Here is a 25147-nt window from a genome sequence, read left to right on the forward strand (position 1 = left end):
ACATTGGTTTTTTATTGTAAGAACGCAATAGGTATTTAAAACAAAGTTTGCACAACAGTGTACAACCATCAGTGAACATGTAAAATATAAAACAGAGGCATACGTTTCCTATTATGTATCCACTGAAGATGCCATCATGCTAATGCTTACATCATTAACACAGCAACCCACATATATGGTTAACAGATATTGACAACATTTTTTTAATCACTTACATCAGATCTTACTTCATCACTTACATCATTACCAAAACGCTAGTGTTATAAATGATGGGATCTACAAAACAAAACAGATCTGCTCCTGGACCAGCTGCATAAAATATGTTGTTTTAAAGACGGAACTGAACTTACTATTGATGTGGTCGATGTAGTAGACGCCCACCTGCTGATCATACACCACCTCCCAGCCCAAAGGAAGCTCATCCCCCACACAGTCTGCAAAGGTCAGGGGCTTGGTAATCCTACAGGAAGTCAAAGAATGCCAGAATGAACATAATAGTAAAAAAAAAAAAATGAAAACATAACTGTTGTACAAGGATATTTCGCACAACTGTCCCTTACCAGCAAGTGCTTTACAAAAAACAACTTAGTGTTTGAATGTTTGCTAAGCAGCTTTTATTATTTTTAATGTAATAAAGCCATTTACAAAAAAAATGTCAAAAAAATGAATATGTGGATCAAAGATAAGGCGATCAAGGCCATGCAGACATTTTAAGAATCTGGAACATTCCTTAAGATTTTTAATGAATGTGTGTTCAGTCAGTCAACAGCTACTGATCTCTTCACCCCGGGTCAAAAATGTGTGTAATATAGGCACTGCAGGAAGAGACAGTCCATAAACACATTCCACACAGCAGAAAGCAGGCCTGCCCCACAGCCCACAGACACCAGCAGGACACGGGATACTCTGCACAAATCACTTTTTACACATTTAATGCACCACAACACAACTTTAGCTCTAAAGCGAATCACATTCTTCAAATAACTCACAGACTAGCTCCGTATCTATGTGAATTTTTGGCGTTATTATGAAGTTAGTTTACTTTATAAAGCACTGAATTACCATTGCTTATATAAAAGTGACGGCCGGGTCTTACAAAATGTTCTTTGGTGGTAATACGATAGTACTGAATGATTACCAAAAGTATTACTAGGTATACACCATAGTATATACTTTTGTACGAAGCCAATCTACAGTATATGGATGATCTTACCATATTGGTGTGATTCATTTAAATGACAAAAATGTATTTTTACCAACCAAGCTTTGCTACTTATGTTGATGGCATATCAGTAGCTATTCAAAAGCATGCACAGGAGGATACCAGGTTCAAATCCCTCTGTCGCTATGCCCTTGAGCTAAACACTTAACCCCTGTTTGCCCTGAGGTGGACCTGTGTGCTTCTGACCCTCTCTGACTGTGTCAGATAACAGCAGGGTTAGGAAAAGAATTCAAGGGAAGCTGCAAACGGTTTGCCAAAATTCCTTTAAATCCAAAAAAGGTCTTCAGTCAGATTTCAGTCGGAAATGTCTCGTGATTTCACTTAATATTCTAACAACTAGTATTGTAATACTTAAAAATAGTCTTGGTCTCAGATGATTCTGTGACTCATACATTAAATGACTCCCTAAAAATTGACTTCTGCAATTCACCCCTGACCTAAAATTATAATAACTTTATTATGACTTTTAAGGGTTAAGGCGGGTGCATCTCTCAGATGAATTTGAGGAGAGCTGGTCTGATCTTGATTCAGCCTAGCCATGTCTCTTGGTCTCAGTTTAGCTTATCATCACTACATTACTGACATTAGGTGACATTAGGTACATTTCTGTGCCCTGTGAAACTTTAAATGAATGTGCTACAGTTCAGAATCATGTTCAGATATATAAAAAAAAACAGGAGTGGATTGAGGAATGTCATGAATCTGAAGGTTTGGAGATTTCTGAAGCAGATTTCATCGGCCGAGGGCTTCTGAAGAGGCTGACTTCAATGTAAAGCAACCAATTACAGTTCGGTTTGTTTCTAGGAAGACTTTTAAATAAGGTGACAAGTGTTTTCCGTTAATCCTTTAAAAGGGGACATATCATGAAAATCTGACTTTTTCCATGTATTAGTGCTATATTTGGGTCCCCAGTGCTTGTAGCAACCTAGAAAATGTGAAAAAGAACAACCCGGTAACTTAGTTTTGGTAAACAATTCCCTGTAAGCAGATGAAGAAATAGGTCATTGAGATGTGGCTCCCCTTGTGATGTCAGAAGGGGATAATATCACCCCATAATCTGACCACGGCACTGCCATTTAGTGCAGAAAACTGATTTGCACTTTATAGGCCACACCCAAAAAACAACATATTTGCTCACACCTACAAAGTAGTAATTTTAACGTGTTATAATAAATTATATGGTATTTTGAGCTAAAACCTCACATATGTACTCATGTGATATGTCCCCTTTAAAGTTTCAACCCACCAGATGACAACTTCAACAATCCTGGAGTGTTCCAGTTTTGTGTGCCTTATGCATCAGACATTTAGTCATAGGTCTGTGCGTAAGATGTCTGATTATGTGACATTTTCTGTAAATTACAACCATGACAGTTTTGACACCGTCACAATAACCCTGCTTTGTCCAAAAAGCTACAAGGTGGACGAAAGTATTCAAATAAATAAACTGCACAAATAACTCGCTGTTCTGGACTTCACTTGTGCAATTAAGAAAAATGAAAACAAACACAGACAACCTGAATAGCCGTCTGACAGCAGTCCAATGTGAACTTTACACAAGAATGACCTACTTGTAAGCTAAAAGGTATTTTTAAGCAGTGAAATTACTTTGCAATTGCCTCAAAATCCCACTGACGTCACCACGATGATGCAAACGCTCACATATTTAATGCAATCCAAGAAACATCAAGACATACATTTATATTCTTACATTTCTGAACACAATAAAAAGGATGAAATTGTTGCCAGGAATGTGTACGATAATCTCCATCATATAGCAGAAGAGCATTTCAGCCCCATTCAACCACTCCACATATGGCATTCGTGCAATGCATTCCGTTCAGCTACATAAGTGTGTAAAACCAGTTTTTTCTGAAAGCCTTTCAGAGTTCGTATGTATTTGATGCCTATATCAGTTACAAAAAGCGAGAAACAAAGGATTTATACATTAGATGTTTAAAATGAAAAAACAAAAACGATCTTTACCGTAATTCTTTAAAAACTGAGATCAATAAGTAAAATAAATACAAAGACATTAGAGGAGCTAAGGTACACACTTGTCAGTTTCTTAAACAAACAGATAGACAAAAGGCGTTTGATGAACATACTGGCTTCAATACAAATATATTGCTAAGATACAACAACAAACAACGCGCTTTGGCAGCCATCATAAAATTTTAAAAATCTCTCTTCTTCAATCAAAACCTTACTATGCCAACCCTGGAATGAAGCCCGGAGAGCAGTTATCAAGAAGATGAGTAGCAGAGTTATAAAATATTGTTTGAGAGGATTCGAACATTAGTACATACTGTACTAAAAACCAAACTCTATGTCAGAATCCGATCCGTCCCAAAAAAAAAGAAATGGTTCTAAATTTGGGGCCTCAGCAAACCTTTAAGGTTGTCACAAGACAAAATTATTTTTAACATAAAAGAAAAAAACAAAATTTTTCTACATTATTATAAAAACTTTTTATGGATGCTTTTAAAAGAATCGTGACAAAGAGCTTTAGAGATGACGGTCTTTCCCCTTTAGGCGACGTTAACATATAGTTAAAAAATTAAGCATTTGGAGCAGTCATGTTTAGACGGACGGTGAGGACGGTGACGGACGATGACGGACGATGAGGTAGAAGTTATTACTTATAAGTAACCCTGGATTATAAAATGCCAAGATGTTATAAACTTGTTGGAACGCTAAAAATGTCACCGTGATTTTACCAAGTAAGATGTGATCCTGGATCAACATTTTAATCAAAGATACCCCAACTTTCCCTCAATTCAAACCCTAACCATTTTTAACCCCTTAAATATGTGTAAAATAAAAGTTTGAGGAATATTTCTTAAAGGTGCAGTGTGTAATTTTTAGAAGGATCTCTTGACAGAAATGTTAAATAATATACAAATCTATATTATCAGGGGTGTATAAAGACCTTTTGTTAATGAACCGTTATGTTTTTATTACCTTAGAATGAGACGTTTTTATCTACATACACAGAGGGTCCCCTTACGTGGAAGTCGCCATTTTTCTACAGAATCCAAACTTTTTTTACTAAGTTGTCTTTGACGATGACATGTTTTTCCGGTGGCGACTACCGTAGCTTCTCTATGCGTTTCACAAGCGACGGGTGAGCAGTGGACTGAGCCATTGGTTGCAAATCGCAACCACTAAATGCTGCTAAAATTTACACACTGCACTTTTAAAAGCCCCTAACCCAATCCTAATCCTAAATCTAACATACACACTATTCCTAATCCTGCAATCTGATTGGATAATGAAAATGTTGATCCAGGACCAACAATGGTGTTGATCCAGGATCACATCCTACTTGGTGAAATCACAGATTCCATTATCACAGATTCAAGGTTACGTACTGTAGAGACAAAAAGGCGTTTTTAGAAATCAGTTTGTATTTTTAGGACCTCAAAACATCGTTGTCATGTAAAAAAAAACAGCCAAACCACATAAAAACTTTCCAGTTTAAATTTAAAAAATGTTATTAATATACACCATATATCAGCATCCCCCTTGCCTAAAAATAAAAAGCTGTCCAAGCGTGATGCCAACTTGATGTAGAGTGAACAACAATTTTGCGGTTATTCATGTTAATAGCCCATAGTGTGGGATGAGTTATGTCCTGAAGTTCAGTTTTCCGGGTCAGGCATTTGCTCAAATCCCTAAACCTGTATTAGCAAATGTACAACTGATAATTATCTTCACAAGCGTCACTTATAATCATATCTAATAGATTTCTTTTACCATTTCATTCGTTTTTCATTGTTTGAACAAACAAGTAATCTCACCCAAACCTACACTAGTGGTTAAGGAGAAATGTATACTGTTTATAGCAACACCAGTTGCTATACAATAAATGGCACAGACTTTTCAGGGTAATTCTGTCACCACCTGAAGTACTGAAGTATATTATCTTCATACCAATGCAAAAAGTTTGTATGTTTAGATTGGCCTTAAATTAGCAATGAATCGTCCAAAAGGCCCAAGCACCTGCGTGTATGTTTCTGGCTTGATGAGACCAACCTACTGTATAAACAGCTGCACACTTTTGGAATAGGAGAAAGTATTTTAAAATAAAAATATTACATATTTCAAAGGAATTTGTTTCTTCTGTTCTGTAACTCTAAAATCAAGAATGAACTGAGGAAGGTAAACACCGCTTTATGATTTCAAACACAAGGAAGCATGAAAAAACATCCAAACAAACAGATTGAGATGGGAATAAATCTAGAGGGGAATTTACATTTGCCTTGGAAGCACATGGACACAATGTGTGTGAAAGCAGGTTTGAGACGATTTCTGGCAGTGTTGGTTATTTATCACATTTTAGTAATTAAATATGGGAAAAATTTTGGTTAAAACTTTGGAAAAAATAAGTCCAACAGACAGCAAAATAAGTGACTTTTTTATTCAGAAGTTCACCAGGTCACGTGAGAACATTTTATAATCCAAAGAAATGATTTTGACAATACAGAGAGAAAGCTGTACTACTTGTGCTGTTATACATGCACATAGAGGCTTGTATAAAGCAAAAATGTGTATTTTTAAACTACAGCAATATAAAAGGAAACATAAATATTTGTACTAACAATGATTGTAAACGATTCAGAGCATCAGCTTTAATTGGCTGGTCTTACTGGCCTACAAACATACACCAAGAGTCACAACCACAGGCAACTCGCTTCCCACAATACAACTCAGCAGGAAACCCCACATACACAAGCACTATGTCCATTTCCGAAGCATAAACTACAGCTTTACAGCAGGTCTCCTGCTAAGTTTATCGAACTCTCCCAAGGACAGAAGAAAAACATGGCCATGTAGTTGAGATTCTCACCATAACTGTAACTCTGGACATAATGTGAGACGCGGACCTCTGACAGGAAATGGGACCACCCCACATTCTCACCAGGAACTTTGGGTCAGTTTCCTCTTTCTGTATGGCTTTCAAAAACAAGAAAGCAGATTCCAAAAGCCAAGCTACGATAAGGTCCCACAAATACTGGGAGTCGTTTGGTACCTCAGTGAATCACACTGGATTTATCACTAACATTACGGATATACACTCAGATTGGTTGAACAAACACTGTAATCATTTTTAGCACCAGTTTTGAGCCATGCAGAGGTCTTTAAATAAACAAAATAGAATTAAATTGCCCAGTTCAGTAAAATCCCAAAATACAAAAGCACTCTTAGGCACACTTACATCATACGGATTCGGAGGTGATTAAAAAACATATTATGAGCAGTCTGCTCTTCAATTACTCTTGTCCTGCTTTAATTTCACAAACCGATCGATCCGCATAACGCATGATGTCAAACATACCTCTGTTATCTGGGATCGCTTGGGATGCGGTGACAAGGGGCTGTATGTATTTGTGCTGCGCATTTCAGAGTGTTTTGCAGTGAACTAATGTACATGCCCAGATTAACACAGTGAAGTGCCCCAGGGTGACCAAATTTCAAGTGCCTCCCCCCAAAAAAGTTTGTATATATATATATATATATATATATATATATATATATATATATATATATATATATAAATTTCAGGGCTCCAGACTAACTTTTTTTATTAGGAGCACTGTAACCCCTGACTGAAAATTTTAGGAGTGACATAAAACTATATATGCGTCATGCAAATGAGCATTTAAAACCCGTTTGCGCATTCCGTAGTTTTGTCACTGGTGCCCACACATGCGCGAGTACTTGGTGCCCCCCACTGCCTGGTGCCCCAGGGCACTCGCCCAATCCCATCTATGGATAATCCGGCCCTGCTAATGTATTGCATTTCGGCATGCATGCCCCGCCCCCAAATCAAGCAAACCGTACCCGAGACTGTAACCCTGGTAAAGTACAGAGAGATCACTGATCGCTGGCGCCCAAGATGGCTGCCTCATGTGTTTGGGTAGCAAGATGTGCTCCCTGCAATCTGATAAGAATCTTTTTTTAGGATAACCATCCGTTTGAGCTTCTGAAACTTAGTTTTCCTACGTTCTTAACTGGAACAGTTTGGAACATCCTTTTAAAAAATGGAAGAAAAGAAACCCATATTTAAGTATTCCATGGATTTCCTGAAAGGCCTTAAGCAATCAGCTCCCCCACCAAGCCCTCAACTAAGAAAGCTCTTATATAACGAAGGACTTGCACAGACACCAGTCAGGAAAAGAGGATGCAGAGGGGGTAAGAAGACTTTGCACAAAATTAAGACCATTGTTGGTAGAAGATTTGATAACAAAACATCACGCTTGATTGGATTGAGAAAAAGAGATGCACTCAAATCCAGTTTGATAAAAGTCAGAGTAGAGCATAAAAAGTCAACTAATCATGCTATGCTTCCAACTCTTTTAATGACGAACCCTAGATCTCTTGTAAATAAGATTGATGAGTTTCAAGCTATTTTGATGGAAAATGACGTTCACATAGCTGCAATTTCTGAGACCTGGTTCACCCCCCACATGCCTGAGGATTTATTGGGTATTGATGGATACACTTTATATTCTAAATGTAGAACCGCACGTCGAGGTGGAGGAGTTGCATTGTACATCAAAGAAAGTGTCCCATCTTACCCTTTAACCTGTATTAGTGTTCCCGATCACCTTGAATGTCTGTGGGTAAAGGTGAGACCATCGAGGCTCCCACGACACATATCCGCTATTGCTGTGTGTGTAGTGTATTCACCACCTCAATCATCATATCAAGAAGAACTCATTGATCATTTAATAACATCATCTGATCTGCTTTGTACAAAGTACCCTGATATTGGTCTCATTATACTTGGAGATTTTAATCATCTCAGATTCCAGGACATCTGTTTGGATAATACATTTTGCCAGGTTGTCCAGAATAACACTAGAGGTGATGCAATACTTGATATGATTATCACTAATATGAAATCAGTGTACAAGAAACCGGAAATCCTCCCCCCTGTCAGCTCTTCAGATCATAATTGTGTCTTGTGGAGTCCTAAGGTACATGTAAGACCACCTCAGTGCATTAAGCAGGTAATACGACCTATGCATGGGTCTAGCTTGAATGAGTTTGGTAGATGGATTACTACTCAATCATGGCAGCAGGTAAATGAAGCTACAGGTACCAATGAAAAGGCTAATGCTTTTTATAGTACCATCATGCCTGAAATTGACCGTCATTTTCCTACGAAGACAGTAAAAATGTATCCCTCGGATAAACCATGGATTACTCCAAAAATTAAGCATTTAATCTGCCTGAGACAAAAAGCTTTCAAGACTGGGAAATCAAGCGCTTTATCAAAATTCTACAGGAACAAAGTTCAAAAGGAAATAAATGCTGCAAAAAAATACTACTATAAATCAAGGGTAGAAGGTACAATCAAAGGGAGTCCGAGGGCTTGGCACAGGGAAATCAAATCAATGTGCGGATCTGTGAAAAAGGTGGATCGAATTCAAGTCCCGGGAATTAACCCCCAAGATTTTGTAACAACTGCTAATGTGATTAACACAAAGTTGGTCAAGGTGTCTCAATCTCTCCCGCCTCTTAAGTATGCAGACCTACCTTCTTATCTTCCATCTCCACCCTTGCCTACCATTCCAGAATGGGAAGTGTACAGAAAATTATCTTCCCTTAATTGTCACAAATCCCCTGGCCCTGACATGATTCCCCCAAGAATATTAAAGGAGTTTGCATGCGAAATCAGCAACCCTATTTGTGACATTATTAACAGCTCCCTTGTAGAAGGTGTGGTTCCCACACAATGGAAAGAGGCCATTGTTGTTCCCATACCAAAATCTTCTCCTCCGAATATTGAGGAACTAAGACCAATCTCATTAACATCTCAACTGTCAAAAATTTGTGAAAAATTTATTGAGCAATGGATCGTGAATGACATCACACCAAACTTAGATCCTATGCAGTTTGGTAGTCGACATAACCATTCCACAACACATAATTTAGTTAGCCTGATGGACTTTGTGTATAAAGCTTGTGATGAACCAGGTTCAGTGTGCACATTAGTTACAACAGATTTTGCCAAAGCTTTTGATGCTGTCGACCATACAGTAGCAATAAAGTGCCTCCTGGATCTTGGAGCGAGACCTAGTCTAATTCCATGGATCAGTAATTTTATGTCTAATCGCCGTCAAAGAGTGCGTTACCATGGATATTTATCTGATTGGGAGTATCCTTCATGTGGAGTTGCCCAGGGAACCATATTGGGACCCATAATCTTCTTAGCACTGATTAACAATGCTCTTCAAGATCAAATTAACCACTGGAAATATGTGGATGACATGACTATGGCCCAAAGGTGGACAGTTCATCAGCCTTGTACTCTCCAGCATACATTAAATGACCTTGGCATCTGGGTTGAGGACCATAAGATGAAACTTAACTCAAAAAAATGTAATGTCTTACATGTCTCCCGTATGAAACATTTGCCAACTTGGCCACCACTTTCTATAGATCAGAATATTCTAAACATCTGTGACTCTGTTAAGATCTTAGGAGTAACCATTCAGAATGACTTAAAATGGGACGGTCAAGTGGACCACATGTTGTCCTCAGCTAATAGAAAGCTTTTTGCTTTTCGCCGGCTAAAGAAATTTGGAGTTCATGATGAAGAACTGGTTACCATCTATACTGGGTACGTACGTCCAGTGTTAGAGTATGCAGTCCCAGTTTGGCATAATTCCTTGACCACTTATCAAATTAAAAGGTTGGAAAGAGTGCAGAAACGAGTTTGTAAAATCATACTGGGACGAAGGTACGAAGGATATTCTGATGCCCTCTCCTTTCTTGGACTGTGTACACTAGCAGAGAGACGAGACCAATTGTGCCTTGATTTTGCTAGGAAGCTATATAAGTCTAGCTTTAGAGATTGGCTACCACCACTCAGGGAGCAGCTGACTGGACGCCAGATGAGGAACTCTTCTAAACTGACAACCCCCAGATGCCGAACGGAACAATTCAGGAGATCACCTATTCCATATATGTGTAGACTTTTAAATGATTATGGATTTTAAATCGACTTTGTATACCTTTATTAAGTATTTATTCTTCTTTTTCTTTTAATCTTGTATTTTAACTTGAGTAAATATGCTTTGACATTCATTGTAACAGCAAAATAATTCAGTGTCCCCTTATGACAAACGTCTTTGGGTACCTGTAACGATGCTGATAAAGTCAATAAACAATAAACACTAGCCAAATGAACCATACTTTGGGGTCAAACGTACTCGGGTACAGTCAATTTACATAATGTGAGTACGCCCTTTAAATTAAAGATGCTTTGCATTGGAAGAACCATTTTTGGTTCTTCAAAGAACCATTTGGTGTTAGAAGAACCATTTCTACCATACCTTTTAACAATCTAAAGCAGAGGTCCCCAACCACCGGGTCGCGACGCAGTACTGGGTCGTGGACAAGTTGCCACCGGGTCGCAAGAGTGTCCCGAAAAATGTGTATGATAGCCACGTAATAGCTTAATCGGGTATTTTGTACTGTAAGAGCCGACTTCAAATAACATCAATCATTTCCACTTTTGAACAGAGCCGCGCTCTCTCTCTTTTTCTCCGCCTCTCTCTCTCTACCAGCGCATCAGCGATCACATTGCTGTCATTAGAGTTTGAGCATACAGTACTTCTAAAACACAATCGATCAAAGAATTGCGGAGGTATGACTTTATGAATCATTTGCAAATGTACGTCGCAATGATGTACATATGCGGAGACGTTCAGATGTGTGACAGCGCAAATTACTGAAAAGTAATTATTTTATTCTTCTTTGAAACAACTTCAGAATTATCCATCGATCGTAGCACCATGATCAAAATAAACTATTAGGCTAATAATATTTTAACGGCTACACTTTTAACTCTTTCCCCGCCATTGACGAGATATCTCGTCAATTAAGAGAAAACGCTTCCCCGCCAATGACGAGATTTTCCGTCTTTCCGCAATACCGCTATTATCCACCAGGTGGTGCCCTTCCGCAACTTTTTAAAACCGGAAGTATTGCCCTATGGCAAGCTGCTGCATGTCCGTGTCTGTTTTAAAGATCGCTCTGAATGGGATCTCTATGAAAAGTCCGCCATAAAAATGGAATTATCTCTGCTTTTTGCTCAAAATATGGTGTTTTTGCAAAAACCTACCCATATTCAAAAGCTGATTGCAAAAGAACCACTAAAGGTAGGATGAAACGGTTTTTTTTGTTTGAAAGCAGAGGGTCTGTTCTTTCATTTGGTATATTGTATGTTTATATATTTAAAGAAGAACATTTTCTGGAAGGCATTAAACTTTGGTGAAAATCATGAAAAAACGCTGGCGCTGGCTGGCAACTTTTTTTAAAAACGCTGGCGGTGAAAGAGTTAACATGGGTTTGAAAGGAACCTAAACTTGTCAATCATCATTAATCATGGTAAACGTGAGTCTCCGTGCCTCTGCGCCCAGCCGCAATTCTTCTGGCATTACTTGGAATTGGGTCTCGAGCCCGACCAAGATTCGAGCTGCCTTCGAGAACAGCAAGCCAAGTTCGTTTAGGTTCCATTAATTATTAAGACTAAATGGGCAGGCAAACTAGTAAAAACAATGAAAGTAAAAAATATGTTTTTATAGTCTATAGAAAATATACTATAGCCTAAATAAAGCAATTATTAATTTTCCTAATGCATGGTTGTTATCTTTACTTCCGTTTAAAACGTACATTTCGAAAAGGAGGATTTTCAGCACGTTTGAACAGCAACTCAGCGACACGAACCCCCCCCCCCATTTCCCCCGGTCCGCAAATTTTTTTTAAAGCTGTAACCGGTCCGTGGTGAAAAAAAGGTTGGGGACCCCTGATCTAAAGAACTAGGGATGCACCAATTGTTCAGCAACCGAAATTTTTCCTGAAATGCACGGATTTTAAAAGCTCTGTGTCCCTGACTGGCCAGCTAATCTGTACGTTGTGATTGGTCTGAATACCTCTGACGTCAGCCGGAAATGTGACGCTCCTTACCATGTTTGAAAGATTCGGTCACTAATAGTAGTTAACTTACAGGCTGTAAGTCCGAAGCGGTGTCTACATTAACAATCCCAGGAAGTAAACTGTTGTCTACAATCCGTGTGATTGTTGAAATACAAGAAAAGAGATTTACGTTGGAAACAATAACTCGCGTCATCATTTACTTTAGGGTATGTACCTTTTGCATATCGTTAACATACTAATACACACTTACACACCAAAGGAAATTTAAAAACATGAATTGGACAATAGGTGCTCTTTAATCAAAATTTGTGTGCATTTTAATTTTGTCATTTCATTAATTTAGTGTTTCCATACATGTAATTAAGTCTGTTTAGGGAATTATGAGATATAGGTCAAGTTTTATCTTGCCAAGGACACTAGAATCACCACCAGATTTTAAGGATACCACATCTTTAAAATCCCAGCCTAACCACTGTAGGTGCATCAACAGCAATGTCTCGAACAAGTAATTTTCTCAGATTAGAAGAGAACATTCGTTATCAAAAACGACTCTGGCCTCAAAACTCAATTCGCCAATGAACAAACTTGTAAGTTTCTCAAGCGAGTGTTTTGTTTCAGTTCCTGAGAGACCCTCTGTGCTCTGAGAGAGCTAATCTTCCCATACCACGCCTTTTCTTCCAGAGAGGAAAGCAGCTCTGCCAGAAGGAGAGGTCTCGGAGTGTTTAGCGGGCTGAATCCCAAAACCCGTCATCGGTTGAAAGAAAAAGAGTTGCAGGGGCCATGGGTTATTTTAAGACTTGGGAATTTCTCAAATACACTCTGAGCATTGAAATGTGTCCCAAGTTTTAAACAACCAGAGAATGAATGGCAAGACCATTTATGTAGCGCATACTGTAGTACTATAAAAATTGTAACCACTTAAAACCCTATTTTGAAAGTCACTTCCAAAGCCAAATGATTTCCTATTGCAGACTAAAGGAGTAAAACGTTCTCATGATCAAAAACCATCAAAGTATCATTACAGGGTAAACATCTCAAGATCATCTTCTCTTCAGAGAAAGAGAGAGGGATTCTTTTACAGCGGAATCCTCCTTCAGGGAGTGTTAAAGAATGTCAGTCTGTGTCCGCAGGCCAAAATTAAAAATGAAGAGCAATTTAGCACACGATGCGCGAGCGTCAGACATTTGCTAATTCTATAATCATCTGACGGTCCGCTTTGCCGTCTCCCTGATGTTTCCCAGTAGATATTTCCATCTGGAACGACGCTATTTTCCCTGGTGGGAAAGGCATGTGTAACTGGAGTCTGGGCCGTAGGTCCAGGCCTTGTCTGGACATCCACCCTGTCGCTTCTTCAGCTCGAGCCGTTCTGGACAACAAAGGGCCGGACCAAAATTCCGCCTGCAAATTAAGATGCTCCAAAACAACAGGCTCTGCATTCCTCGTCAAGAATGTGTTTCTCTAAAAATAATATACGCAAATAAACTTAATTATAGTAGCTCGGAGGCAGAATTTTAATGCCTACCGAGCTCCAAGCGCTACTCCTTTCTGGGTTCTGCGAAATCCGGTGGCAGAACTTTTGTTTTGGCAACCATATGCTTTAAGAAGCAATTTCATTTGAAGGCCGCCGTTACAGACGTCAACTTTCATGTGGGTTGATCAGCTCTGTATAACTTTACGAGGATCTTTTATTGGCTTAATTAATTCGCAGCCTTCATTTAGACAACTTGTCGCCATGGCACAGCGCGGCCTCTGCTCTGTGGTTAAACCTTTAATTGTTTAACGGCTTGCTTACCGCTAGAGATATTCTATTGTTAAAGAAACATGTCACACTTTACAAACCTAAGGTTTTTAAGAGGGATGGAATAGTTTACGCACTGCTAAATTTGGTCTCGCTTAACCTCAGCAAATATTTAACTTAGTAAGGGACTGTCATGATAATTAAAGCACCTGTACAACATAAACTAAAATACAATATTGCAGAAAGCATATGAGGAGCTCAGATGCAAAAGCCACTATTACTTTATATATGCACTCGACACGTATTACACGTTCATCAAATACTTTTGCATCAAATCCACTTAATCCCAGCCCAAGGCCATTCAGAAATACCAGTTTGTTAGCAGAATCCATTGAGAGTTTTATTAAAAATTCTCATTTACAAGAAAACATGTCAGACGCCTTTAGAGGGTTTTGCACCAGAGCTCTTCATTTATCAAATTATCATATGAGACACTTATGGCCAGGCTAATATTGTGACTGCAACAACATAAGGGCTTGCGCTATGTATATGCAGAGATCCACAAGTGTTAATCTAAAAATTACACTCTTGGTTTAAAATATGACAGAAAAACTTTGGGAGGAATTTCATTTATGTTGTTCATTTATGTCCGGGCAGCTGAGCATCAGACAGCACTAGACAGACTTCCACTCCTAACATTATATCCAGCATCTTATAGAAATAGGCTGACTATAAGTAGCACCACTGAAGAACCTGCTTCTGCAGACTTATTTAGATACTGCCATCATTCCTGCTATCACTTTCACAGTAAGACAATGATAAATGGGAACATCGTTCAAAAATAAGTGTCAAATATGAGGGGAAGTGAAAACAAAAATGTGAAATTTTAATAATGCTGCCACAATATTTATATATATTGAATGCAAGGACAATTTTAGTGACATTCCTGCCTCCTGGACATGTTGTTGACTGACTTAATGAGATACAGGCAAACTTAAGAGTCTTATGCTTCTATACTATATAAGTCTATACTGGTTGTATATGTATGGTTCTATACTACACCATAAAAATGTTATTTATTATTTTTCATAAATCCACTAGTGTTTAAAAAATACCAGAAAACATCTCATACAGTAGATTATACAAGGACATGGTTATAGGTACGTAAGCTTGCTTGCTGAACAATCCTCTAGTGTCTGCGGTTTCTGAGGGTAAATATGTGTTTATGTTTGTGCATTTGATCATTCTGGTGCTAGATTACCAACATGATGGATTTTTCAGACAACGTTGAAATTCCACAGTAAACGGCCCTGACGAGTCTGGTACATCCTGCTAAGATAGCATTCCAGACATGATCGGCATAACCTGTGTGTGACTGAGTGCACCTGGTGTGCTGAAAAATCAGCCGGAGCTCTAGGTTTAAAAGTTTTGGGTTTAAGTCTTAATCTTAAAAGGGAAATCTATCTTCAGAAAGATGCGCTTAGCCACATAATTTTAGTGACATCAGGAGGCCATATGATTGGTCAAACCATAACTCTTGAGGGTTTGATGCAGTGAAAAGATTTTCGAGTATATTAAACTACGCAAGACACTGAACAGCAGGAATAAGATGAAACTGTCAATCGGTTGATAAAACAGTTTTGCTGCATTCAACTGCAGATTACAATACACCATTAATCTTCGGAAAAGTACAAACGTCAAGTTTTTATGGACATAATAGACCAATATGGAACTTAGATGTAGATTTATTTTGACATGAACAAAAACCATGGCCATGAGGGGAAACTTGTATGGGTTGTACTGTTATATGACTTGCCCAATTTTCAAAAATCATTCCTAATGTTGAAAGACGTCCCCTGGAAAATGTTTTGGAAATGCGTGCTTTCAATGTTTCGCTTTCAGAATGACTAACACCAAAGTACACAACATATTCAACAAACTGGACATTTGTCCAAAAGCCTCATTTAAATAATAAAAAAATGTAAAAAAAGACAGCATTTTCCTTAACATCTCTTTTTATGTATGCAAAATTAAAAAAATCCATAATGTTATCTTGTGGCAATAATAAAAGGTTGAATGGAAAACCATTTAATCCCATTAATCGTTTTTTGTGTTGCAGATTTATGTAGTCAATGACTACATGCACTGTAAATACTAAGACAAATACTATTTTCAGGTTTGTTCGAAATAATTTAATCGATGGTTAAGTTTCAATCACAGTCATGTTCAATACATTATTTCCCATAAGCGGAGGGGAATAAATTTTTGGCAAATGATGTGCACCCAAAATCTTTGCTCTAATAAAAAGGGTTTTCATTAGGTAAGTTTACATGCAACCAAATAATTCGATTGTAATCTATTAAATGGCTTAATTGGATTGAAAAGCCTTCATGTAAACACCTTCGATCGGAAGCAAATATCGATTATATCTCCAACTCAACTTTGACTTTGTACATTTATCCAGAGATAAAGCAAATAACTTGACAAGAGATGCTGTGTGCTGCGTTGCCAAGTCCTCTGCTTTCAGATTTTGTGGGAAGAACTGTTTCGGCGAGGTTGCTTTCTGCAGGTTAAAGATTTTGTTAATTAGTTATTGGTATTTGGGCTCTGAATAGTCTTTAGAATGCTTTTGGGATAGTTTTAAATGTCCTTTGGTTTGGTTTTGATACGCGAATCTGGCAACCCTGCCTGTGTGCTTGCGATGACGTTTGATTCGGAATATATAGAATGTACATGTAAAGTAACATTTTAATCAGATGCCAATGTTTAGGTTATATGCAAACTGTATTTTCATAACCTGCAATCAGATTAAATTCAGCCATTGTGAAAAATGTCTTTACTAAAACAGTAGCTCTAATGCTTGCACCATTCACTTATTTAAATAACAACAAAACAGAAGTTGTAATGAATCTGTAAAATAAAAAAATAAGAGTACTTTAATGTTTCAATTCAATATAATTATTTTGCTATTATTACAAAAAACAAATGCTGGGTTATTTTCAAACCAACTTTGGGACAACAAGGGACATCTTAACCCTATATGCAGGGTTGTTTTAACCCATTAATTGGTCAAATATAAACATTTTCTTTGTTGAAACGCAGCATTTTTTTAGAGTGTAACGTTTCCATAGACATTTTACTTTACCGCACAACTACACAAATGATAAATGCAGCATTGGAGGGCCCATGACAATAAACCGCAGCAAACACAATGCCTACACAAAGTTTAACATGTTGGCGATTCAAACCCTCCAAACAAACACACTCTGCATGATACAAAGCCATGTTCACCGGCCCTTATTGAACAAAAAACTTGCCCTCCCTTAACCGACACAATGAAAACACCAAGAGAAGCAAAATAGCATCGAGGGGTTTTGCGTTCATGTGAATAACCTTTTGGCGTTGGCAACACGGCTTCCACTTTCCAGAATAATTGAATTTGGTGTGCTTTGTGACCACGTATAAAGGCTTCCCCTTGCCAAGCAGCAGGCCTGGATGCGGCCATTGCATAACAGAGCCTGTAAAGAATAAAGGAGTGCCGCGGGGCCTGGGGATGGAGGGAGGGGAGACACGTGGGAACTGCTGCCTCCATTGGGCAGCTTTGTCTGGGGCCGAACACGGGCAGAGTCCCTCAGGCATTAGCGTGAGCATGCCTGACATTGCACTCATTCCTCAGTCACAAAAGCTTCCCCACAGAAACAGGAGCAAGTGGACGGAGGAGCACAGACTCTTTGGGAGCCACCTTAGGAAGCTTGCAAACGCAGACTATGTTTGCTGTTTACACGACTATTGTCTTGTCGAGGTGAAACGCGCCCTTCCTGCCACAAAGCCCGCCTTCGCAAAAACAAGACAATACTATGTTTGCCTGAAAAATTGCTTTTTGGGTTTTTTAAAAAATTATACTCTTAGGACATCTAAGCCCATCCAACATAGTTTGAACTCCTGTTTGAATTGCTGTCATTTGACATTTTCAAGCTTTGAAAAAAAAAAACAATACCACCGGAAAACTTTAACCTTTTTTTAGTCATGCTAAGCTAGGAGTGATGATGTATCTAAGTAACAAGTATTAGTAAGCACCACAACACAAATTGAGTAAAACCTCAAATTGTGTAATTTGTTATGTCAAATTTTTTTCTTATTCCAACATAATATGCACAGACAATCGTAAAGTACATTCAGGAAAAAGTGAAAACACTGTGGCACTGTTGCTCTTAAACCTGACCACCTTTATGCAGCAACGCTTACTGACTCAATTGGCATGATTTTGATGCGTACTATCTGTGTGGCCAACCAATGACAGATGAGTAAGCCGCGCTATGGAAATTAGTATAAAAACAACAGTGACTGTGGCATTGTAGATTAATTTTAACTACTGATTGTTTAAAGCCTCCTTCTTTTGGAGGTGAAAATTAACATTTGCTTAATTCGCTTTCACAGCGCAGAGACAAGAGCACAGCGTCTACTCGACATGCTGCCATTCACAGGGTTTGTGTATTCGAGACTACGTAGAACGCACTGCAAGGCGTGATGTAGCAACTTTAGGAAAAAGCGATTCGAATTCTGGATGACTCGTTCCAGCGACTCTTTCTTTTGAAAGCAAATAACTAGAGTTACTGTTCACTTTCAGTTTTGCAGACTGTTTACATTCACTTAAAACCACAAAGAACACTGCATGTAAGGTAATTTTCACATTAGCATAATACGTGCTCTTTAAACAAAACCTATGACACAAAATGACACAAAAAATGTTCTTAAGTTTGTCCGTCTACAGTGACACAAACTTCTCCAATAATTTTCACACTGAGTAATACCGACGCATTCGCACACTTAAAGGGATAGTTCACCCCCCAAAAATTATGTCAACCTTTATTCACCATCATGTCATTGAAAATCTGTATATGGGTCTTTTATCTGTGGAACACAAGAGAAGATATTTCAATGAAATGTCTCACTGGTTTTGTGTCCATATACAATGTATGACAATGAGCTCAGTATTGTTTGGTAACCAGAGTTCTTCAAAATATATTCTTTTGTGTTCTGCAAAAGAAAAGACATGAAGATTTGCAATGACATGAAGGGTGGACTATCTCATTGAAGTGACACACTTTTTGGAAAATATGCTCATTTTCCAGCTCCCCTATTGTTAAACTTTTGATTTTTACTGTTTTGGAATCCATTCAGCTGATCTCTGGGTCTGGCGATACCACTTTTAGCATAGGTTAGCACTAGGGCTGGACCAGAATATTTGAATATTCGTTCTGTGTGTTGACATTCGATTTTCAGTTTTGAGATTCAAATATATATATATATATATATATATATATATATATATATATATATATATATATATATATATATATATATATATATATTTTTTTTTTTTTTTTTTTACAGCGTTAATGCAGAGCGTTTGCCAAGAAGGTAGTGCGCTTCACGCTATTGCTCTATAGGTGGCGCAGAGAGACCAACATCCATAGCCACCAGCAAAAGAGATCGCATCGAAAGTAAAGCGCGCTTCCTGCTTTGGCATTCACGCTAATAGTGTTTGTAAATAACGTTCAGTTTCTTGCAAAAACTGATTGATTTGCTTCTCAATATGTAATGCTTTAGCTTTAGCTCTCAAAGCGGATCGGTTGACTTGCATGACGGAGCACTGTTGTTTCTGCAAAATATCTTCTTTATTGTTCTACTGATGAAAAAACATATTGTATGGTGTAAGTAAATAAACTTGATTTTGAATGTATGCTACCGTTTTATTAGTTTGTTGAACTTCGTTCATTTATTTTCTATGTTTTATTTAAATGGCGTACCCTTTACGTTGTCAGTAATTACTGTGCTGCTTATTTCTGATGCGGGAATGTTTTTTTGTTAGAAAATGTAAGGCTACCTTATTAAAAGTATTGCTCTTGTGTTTTGTTTCACTAATGCTGTTCTCGCAGGACGCATGACTGGCACGCCGCTTCCAGCTTGCCTTGCGCTTTTCTGTAGTTTACTTAAAACGTATTAATTCTAAACATGTCACAAGTCCATATTGCATGAAATTAAGGCACTACACTCCCTTGGGTCCGCAGCAACACATTCGCCACATAACTGTAAAAAACTGTAGACAGACAGACACACACACACATACACACAGAGATTCCTGGCTTTATTAAAGAGAAAAATATGTTCAGCCCCTCCTTCCGAAGCTTCGAATATTCGATTTGATTTCTACTAGAGCTTCGAAGCTCAAAAAATGGTATTCGGAACAGCCCTGGTTAGCACAATCCATTGAATCTGATTAGACCATTAGCATCGCACTAAAAAATAACCTTGACTCTACTGTAGTTACATCATGTGTTAAGACCGACGGAAAATTTATAGTTGAAAATTAATCGTTTCTAGGAACTATATTTTCATTCTGGCGTAATAATCAAGGACTTTACTGCGGTAACATGGCTGCAGCAGGCGCACCTCCTGCAGCCATGTTACGGCAGTCCCGGAGATCGGCTGAATGGATTCCAAAACGGTAAACATCAAATGTTTAACTCTAGGGGAGCTGGAAAGTGAGCATATTTTCAAAAAAGTGGAGTTTCCCTTTAAATATCTTAATACTTCACAGGTAAACACATCATTTAAATAAAATATTGAGGATTTTTATTTAAAAAAGATATTGTGCAGGAATAGCCTAAAAAGTAGGATAATTTGCGTATAATTCTTGGATTAACTATTGGAGTGTGTTGAGTAAGAACTGATGGTCAGGTGCTAGAAGATGGCCCTGTTTCACAGAGAACCTCCAGTGGTTTCCCAGGTGACTGTGCAGTGAATTCACACACTCATTCCAGTTTTCACTACAAGCTGTCACCTTGTCTGAAAACCCCAAAACTCATGTTTATTAGTACACAGTTGCTGCTTAAACAAGTAGGTGGTGTGAAACATGAAAAGTGAAGCCAAAACATCTCGATCGCCCCCCAGTGACTGGTCCCAGTATAGGTCATAAACCCGCCTCCCCCATGTTATCCAATGGGACTTGAGACCAACTAAACAATTTAATTACAGTTCAATTATCTTTTTTCCAAAGCTGGTTTTTGTCATTTACTGTAGTTTTTATAACGCTGATGTAAATTCAAGGGTTTGTTTTTAAAATAAGTTTGTTTTTAGTTGGTAATTTAATGCTATAAAAACGGTACTGTCACGTCATTATTGACAGCTGTGATATGCGCATTCTGCGAGAGCGAGGGCGGGCCTTGAGTTTGCAGCTTTACTTCCTGCTTACTACTGCGCATGACTGGTCCCGAAATCACTACTGCGCAGACTCAAGACCCAAGATGTCAGCGCCATATCAGGACACTGGCGGCTTCACTTTTCACCAACGGAAGAGAGCGAACAGGCATCGTTCATCTTGTTTTACAGTCTATGGCCATGATCAAATCCACATTATATAAACAGATTTGTAAAGAATTCAATTCCAATTAACATTTTTTGCATTGTGGTAATGTTTCGAGATTAGAGATACGTACACTAATTTTCTGCATTTCTAACAAAGTCTACAGGTTTTGATGCCCAATTCCGATTTGTTGACTTTCTATGGACATTATCTTTTATAAGTGACCCGTATCCAATATCTACATTTATACCCTTGGCAAAACTCTAGGCCAGAAATATTGACCTGGAAAAGCGCAAGCAGGAAGGGCCATAAAACGGCCCCAAATGGATGGACGCAGAATGATTATCCAAGGTTTATATACAATATTATACAGCTTTATTTTGTAACAAGACTATGTTGTTACACTACTTTAAACCGCACTACTGATATGAGTCATGTGCTCCCAAATCGTTGACCTGAGTTGATGAACTGTTGCTTTATCAATGTCGTATGTCATGCATTGACAGGTGAATATCGTATTTATGTGCTTAAGTAGCAGATGCAAATGCACGTATATTAATTAATATCAAATTTATTTCCACATATGAAAATCGATCAGAAAATACATGCGTTTTTCCTGCTTACATGTTTGTGGGTAAAATCCAATCTGTTCCACATGGGAGAAAAAGTCGGAATTAAGTTACTTGAACCATGCAACCAACAGTAAAATAAGATCACAAGGAAAGGTTACCCAAAAACAATAAAACGCATGTCTTTCTCTTAAACTGCATAAAAAAATATGTAAAAGTAAGCCTAATGTACAGGCCACATGTGGCATGTGGGTTTAAATAAGATGAGATAACCTTTGTTTCACGAGTTTGCATGAACATGTAATCAAAAGGGTTACATGATAATAAAGCATATTTGGCTTGCTGTCCGTGGGGAGGGCTCCGAGCTCGGAATATTAGCCCAAACCCAGAGTACTCCCCTTTAATTGGGATAGATGTACCAGCTGAGAGTGAGGGGATGGGGTGAGGGATGACTCTATAGAGACCTATTCGTGCTGATTGGTTGGATTAAATTACCATGCTCCTCCCAAACTTAGTTAAATAAACTTAATTTATTATTTTGCCTTTTCGCCCGAGAAGCAAAACAGCATTTGACATTAATATTTGTTCGGCAGAATAAAGATGACGGGAAAAGAAAATATGGCGGCGGGGGTTCGGACATTAGCTGGATTCAAGCACCAAAACCCACACTGTTAAACCATCCATGGCACAGGCCAATGTCCACATCAACATCAGTGTTACAACTCTTTACTGTCATCCTGACATGAAAATATGAGATTTCTCAGAATCTACGAAACTTCACATTTCAAGAGCACATCACATGACTGTGCTGAGAAGAGCCTTCAAGCAGATCAGGTTTTTCTTATCTAGATTTATTTTATCAGCTTCAGCTTGTTACTCCATTCTGTCTTCTTAACAAAAAAGGAAAAGGGGAAGAAGGGTGCGATGGATGCTTTTGATTAAAAATGAAATATGCATAAGCCAATACAAGCATGACATACATAAATTAAACTTATTCACTTTGCATGGGATGTTGCCGTTTCCATGCCTACAAACCCAGCGTGACTTTCACGATAACATAAGTTATGTTACTTTTAGAAGTTCACAATCATGTGTCCTTCTTTGTTCTTTTTACTACCCGAAATGCAGCGAAAAACATTACTGTAGTAGACATGAGTGTTGAAATTTCAACAATGATACCTGAGAAACTGTAGGACAATGACAGCATCCAGTAAAACAGTGACATGTAATGACATAATAATCTGAATTACATTTGAGGTTGAAAGCTCACAGTTTTGATAAACAAGCATCTTTAACAATTAAGATGATGAAAGAGTTAGAATTGTCCCAAAGACAACAAATCCCCACCAAATTTAATTCACAAAACCCCTATAATGAATTCTGTGTGCCTTAAAATGAGTCCGACTGAAAGCCTGGTTTCTGTGCTGGTGAAAATACAGACCTCACAAAGCACATCCACACTGCTTTCCCAGCGGCCCAACTAGCATTCCATACATATTTCCACATGGAACTCTTGGAGCTACAGTTCAATTCTCTCTTTCATTTGAACACTGTTTACATTATGTGACCACTTAAAAAAATAAAGGCAAAAATAACAGGCTTTTAATAACTAAACTATTCTAAATAGTGGACGATTTCTCGAAACTGCAATAAAGGTGTCAGCTGAACGTTTCTTGTCGATTTTCAAACATGATGTCAATTTCGGGATAAAAGAACATGAGCTTCACATTTTCACATAGGCAACGATTTATCTAGATGTAGATACAACGTATGAAGTTGTCACAGAGGCAAATGCACAAACATGTGTTTTATTTTTACCGATAAAGTAAACTGTGTGTACAGGATTGATAATGAAAGATTAATTAAATCATACATAAAAAGGCCAAAGCTTACACCACAGACAGTCGGTCCTTATCAATATTGATCAGTTCAATAAATGTATATACAAAACCTAATATAGCCATAATTAATATCCGTCACCTTTTACATAGATTAAATAAACAATCTTGACCTCTGTTTTTATAGAGAGATACTGCTGACAAATCATCAAATCAACAACTGCTGGGTTAAAAGTGTGCACATTATAAGAAAGTACTGACAAATAGAAACTGGATAAATATTAATTGAAAAAAGTTAAAAAGTCTTACATTATTCTTAATTTTCCAATATGGTGAGTTATAAGTGATAGCCTACTATTAGTCAAATGCAACACTGTGACTGACATGCTCTGTCAGGTATTACACAGTTATTGAGTGACTGGTTTATGACACATAGGACTTTTAAATATAATTAAAATCGTTTTGATCATCAACAACAGCATTACCACATTTATGTATGCTGTTTCATACAAACTCCCACAAAACAGCAATAGACATGACACATACATTCCTAGAAACATCATTTGCATATATATAATTTATATATATATATATATATATATATATATATATATATATATATATATATATATATATATATATATATATATAAACAAAAATTAACTAAAGTAATGTGTGGTGAAATAGCGTTGACGGTAAACATTTATTGATGGACAAACTTGGACATCTCTGAACACAATGTGAGTGAAAATTGTTCTGACAAGTTCATAGTAAGAATAATAACGAAAACTATGAAACAGAATCAAGCCACACATCCACTAAAAATCCTCTACATCCACTAAACCAACATTATTCCTTTGCATAGACACATTGTTAGATTTGCTCAATGTGACATTGTATCAGCTCTGGACTCTGGAATGAAAACACTTCCATTGTAAACTGTGCAACTTCCCTCGCTCCTTAATCATCACTTGAATCCGAGCCCCCGCCCTCTACAACTACAATCTTTAAACTTCAGCCAATATAAAACCGTGCAGGTCCTCTTACGATCACTTTTACCTGTCTCTGGGGTCGATCCATGAAGTTTGTCGAGTGTTGTGGTCAATGTAAAAGACTCTACCATCATAATCCCTGGCTTCCTCCCAGCCCGGGGGCAGCGGCAGCTCCGAGCTCTCTCTCCGCTTACAGCTGCTCACCCACGGCATAGCGCTGCTGGGACAGTAGGGGGGTCGAACCCCCTGCCTTTAACTCCAACAACAAATATATCACAACTCTCTACTGCATTACAAAACGTTTAGCTTCCATCGACTCTCGGATACAAAAACGACACAGCGAGGAAACGAGCGGGGATCAAATCAACACAGGCTGTCCTGCATCCACCTTTTCCAAAAAGTTTTGCGGCGCTCTCATGACTCTGTGTGTCGGTCCTCCATGTTTGACTCTATCTACCATCTTTCA

The 25147-nt window shown here is 38.0% G+C and overlaps 1 protein-coding gene across 3 annotated transcripts in view; it reads right to left on the bottom strand.

Moving 5' to 3' along the window:
- wwc3 (WWC family member 3) overlaps positions 1–25147 on the bottom strand; it is a 50273-nt gene extending 25126 nt beyond the window's left edge. For all 3 annotated transcript variants that reach the window (XM_065264645.2, XM_065264646.2, XM_065264644.2), the window contains exons 1-2: positions 24749–25147; positions 351–460 (exon numbers count right to left, since the gene is read on the bottom strand). In XM_065264645.2, coding sequence (XP_065120717.2) covers positions 351–460; positions 24749–24894 — 256 coding nt within the window. In that variant the 5' untranslated portion in view covers positions 24895–25147. The remainder of the gene's footprint in view (positions 1–350; positions 461–24748) is intronic.

Source organism: Paramisgurnus dabryanus, chromosome 7 (genome assembly GCF_030506205.2).
Source record: "Paramisgurnus dabryanus chromosome 7, PD_genome_1.1, whole genome shotgun sequence".
Classification (NCBI taxonomy): domain Eukaryota; kingdom Metazoa; phylum Chordata; class Actinopteri; order Cypriniformes; family Cobitidae; genus Paramisgurnus; species Paramisgurnus dabryanus.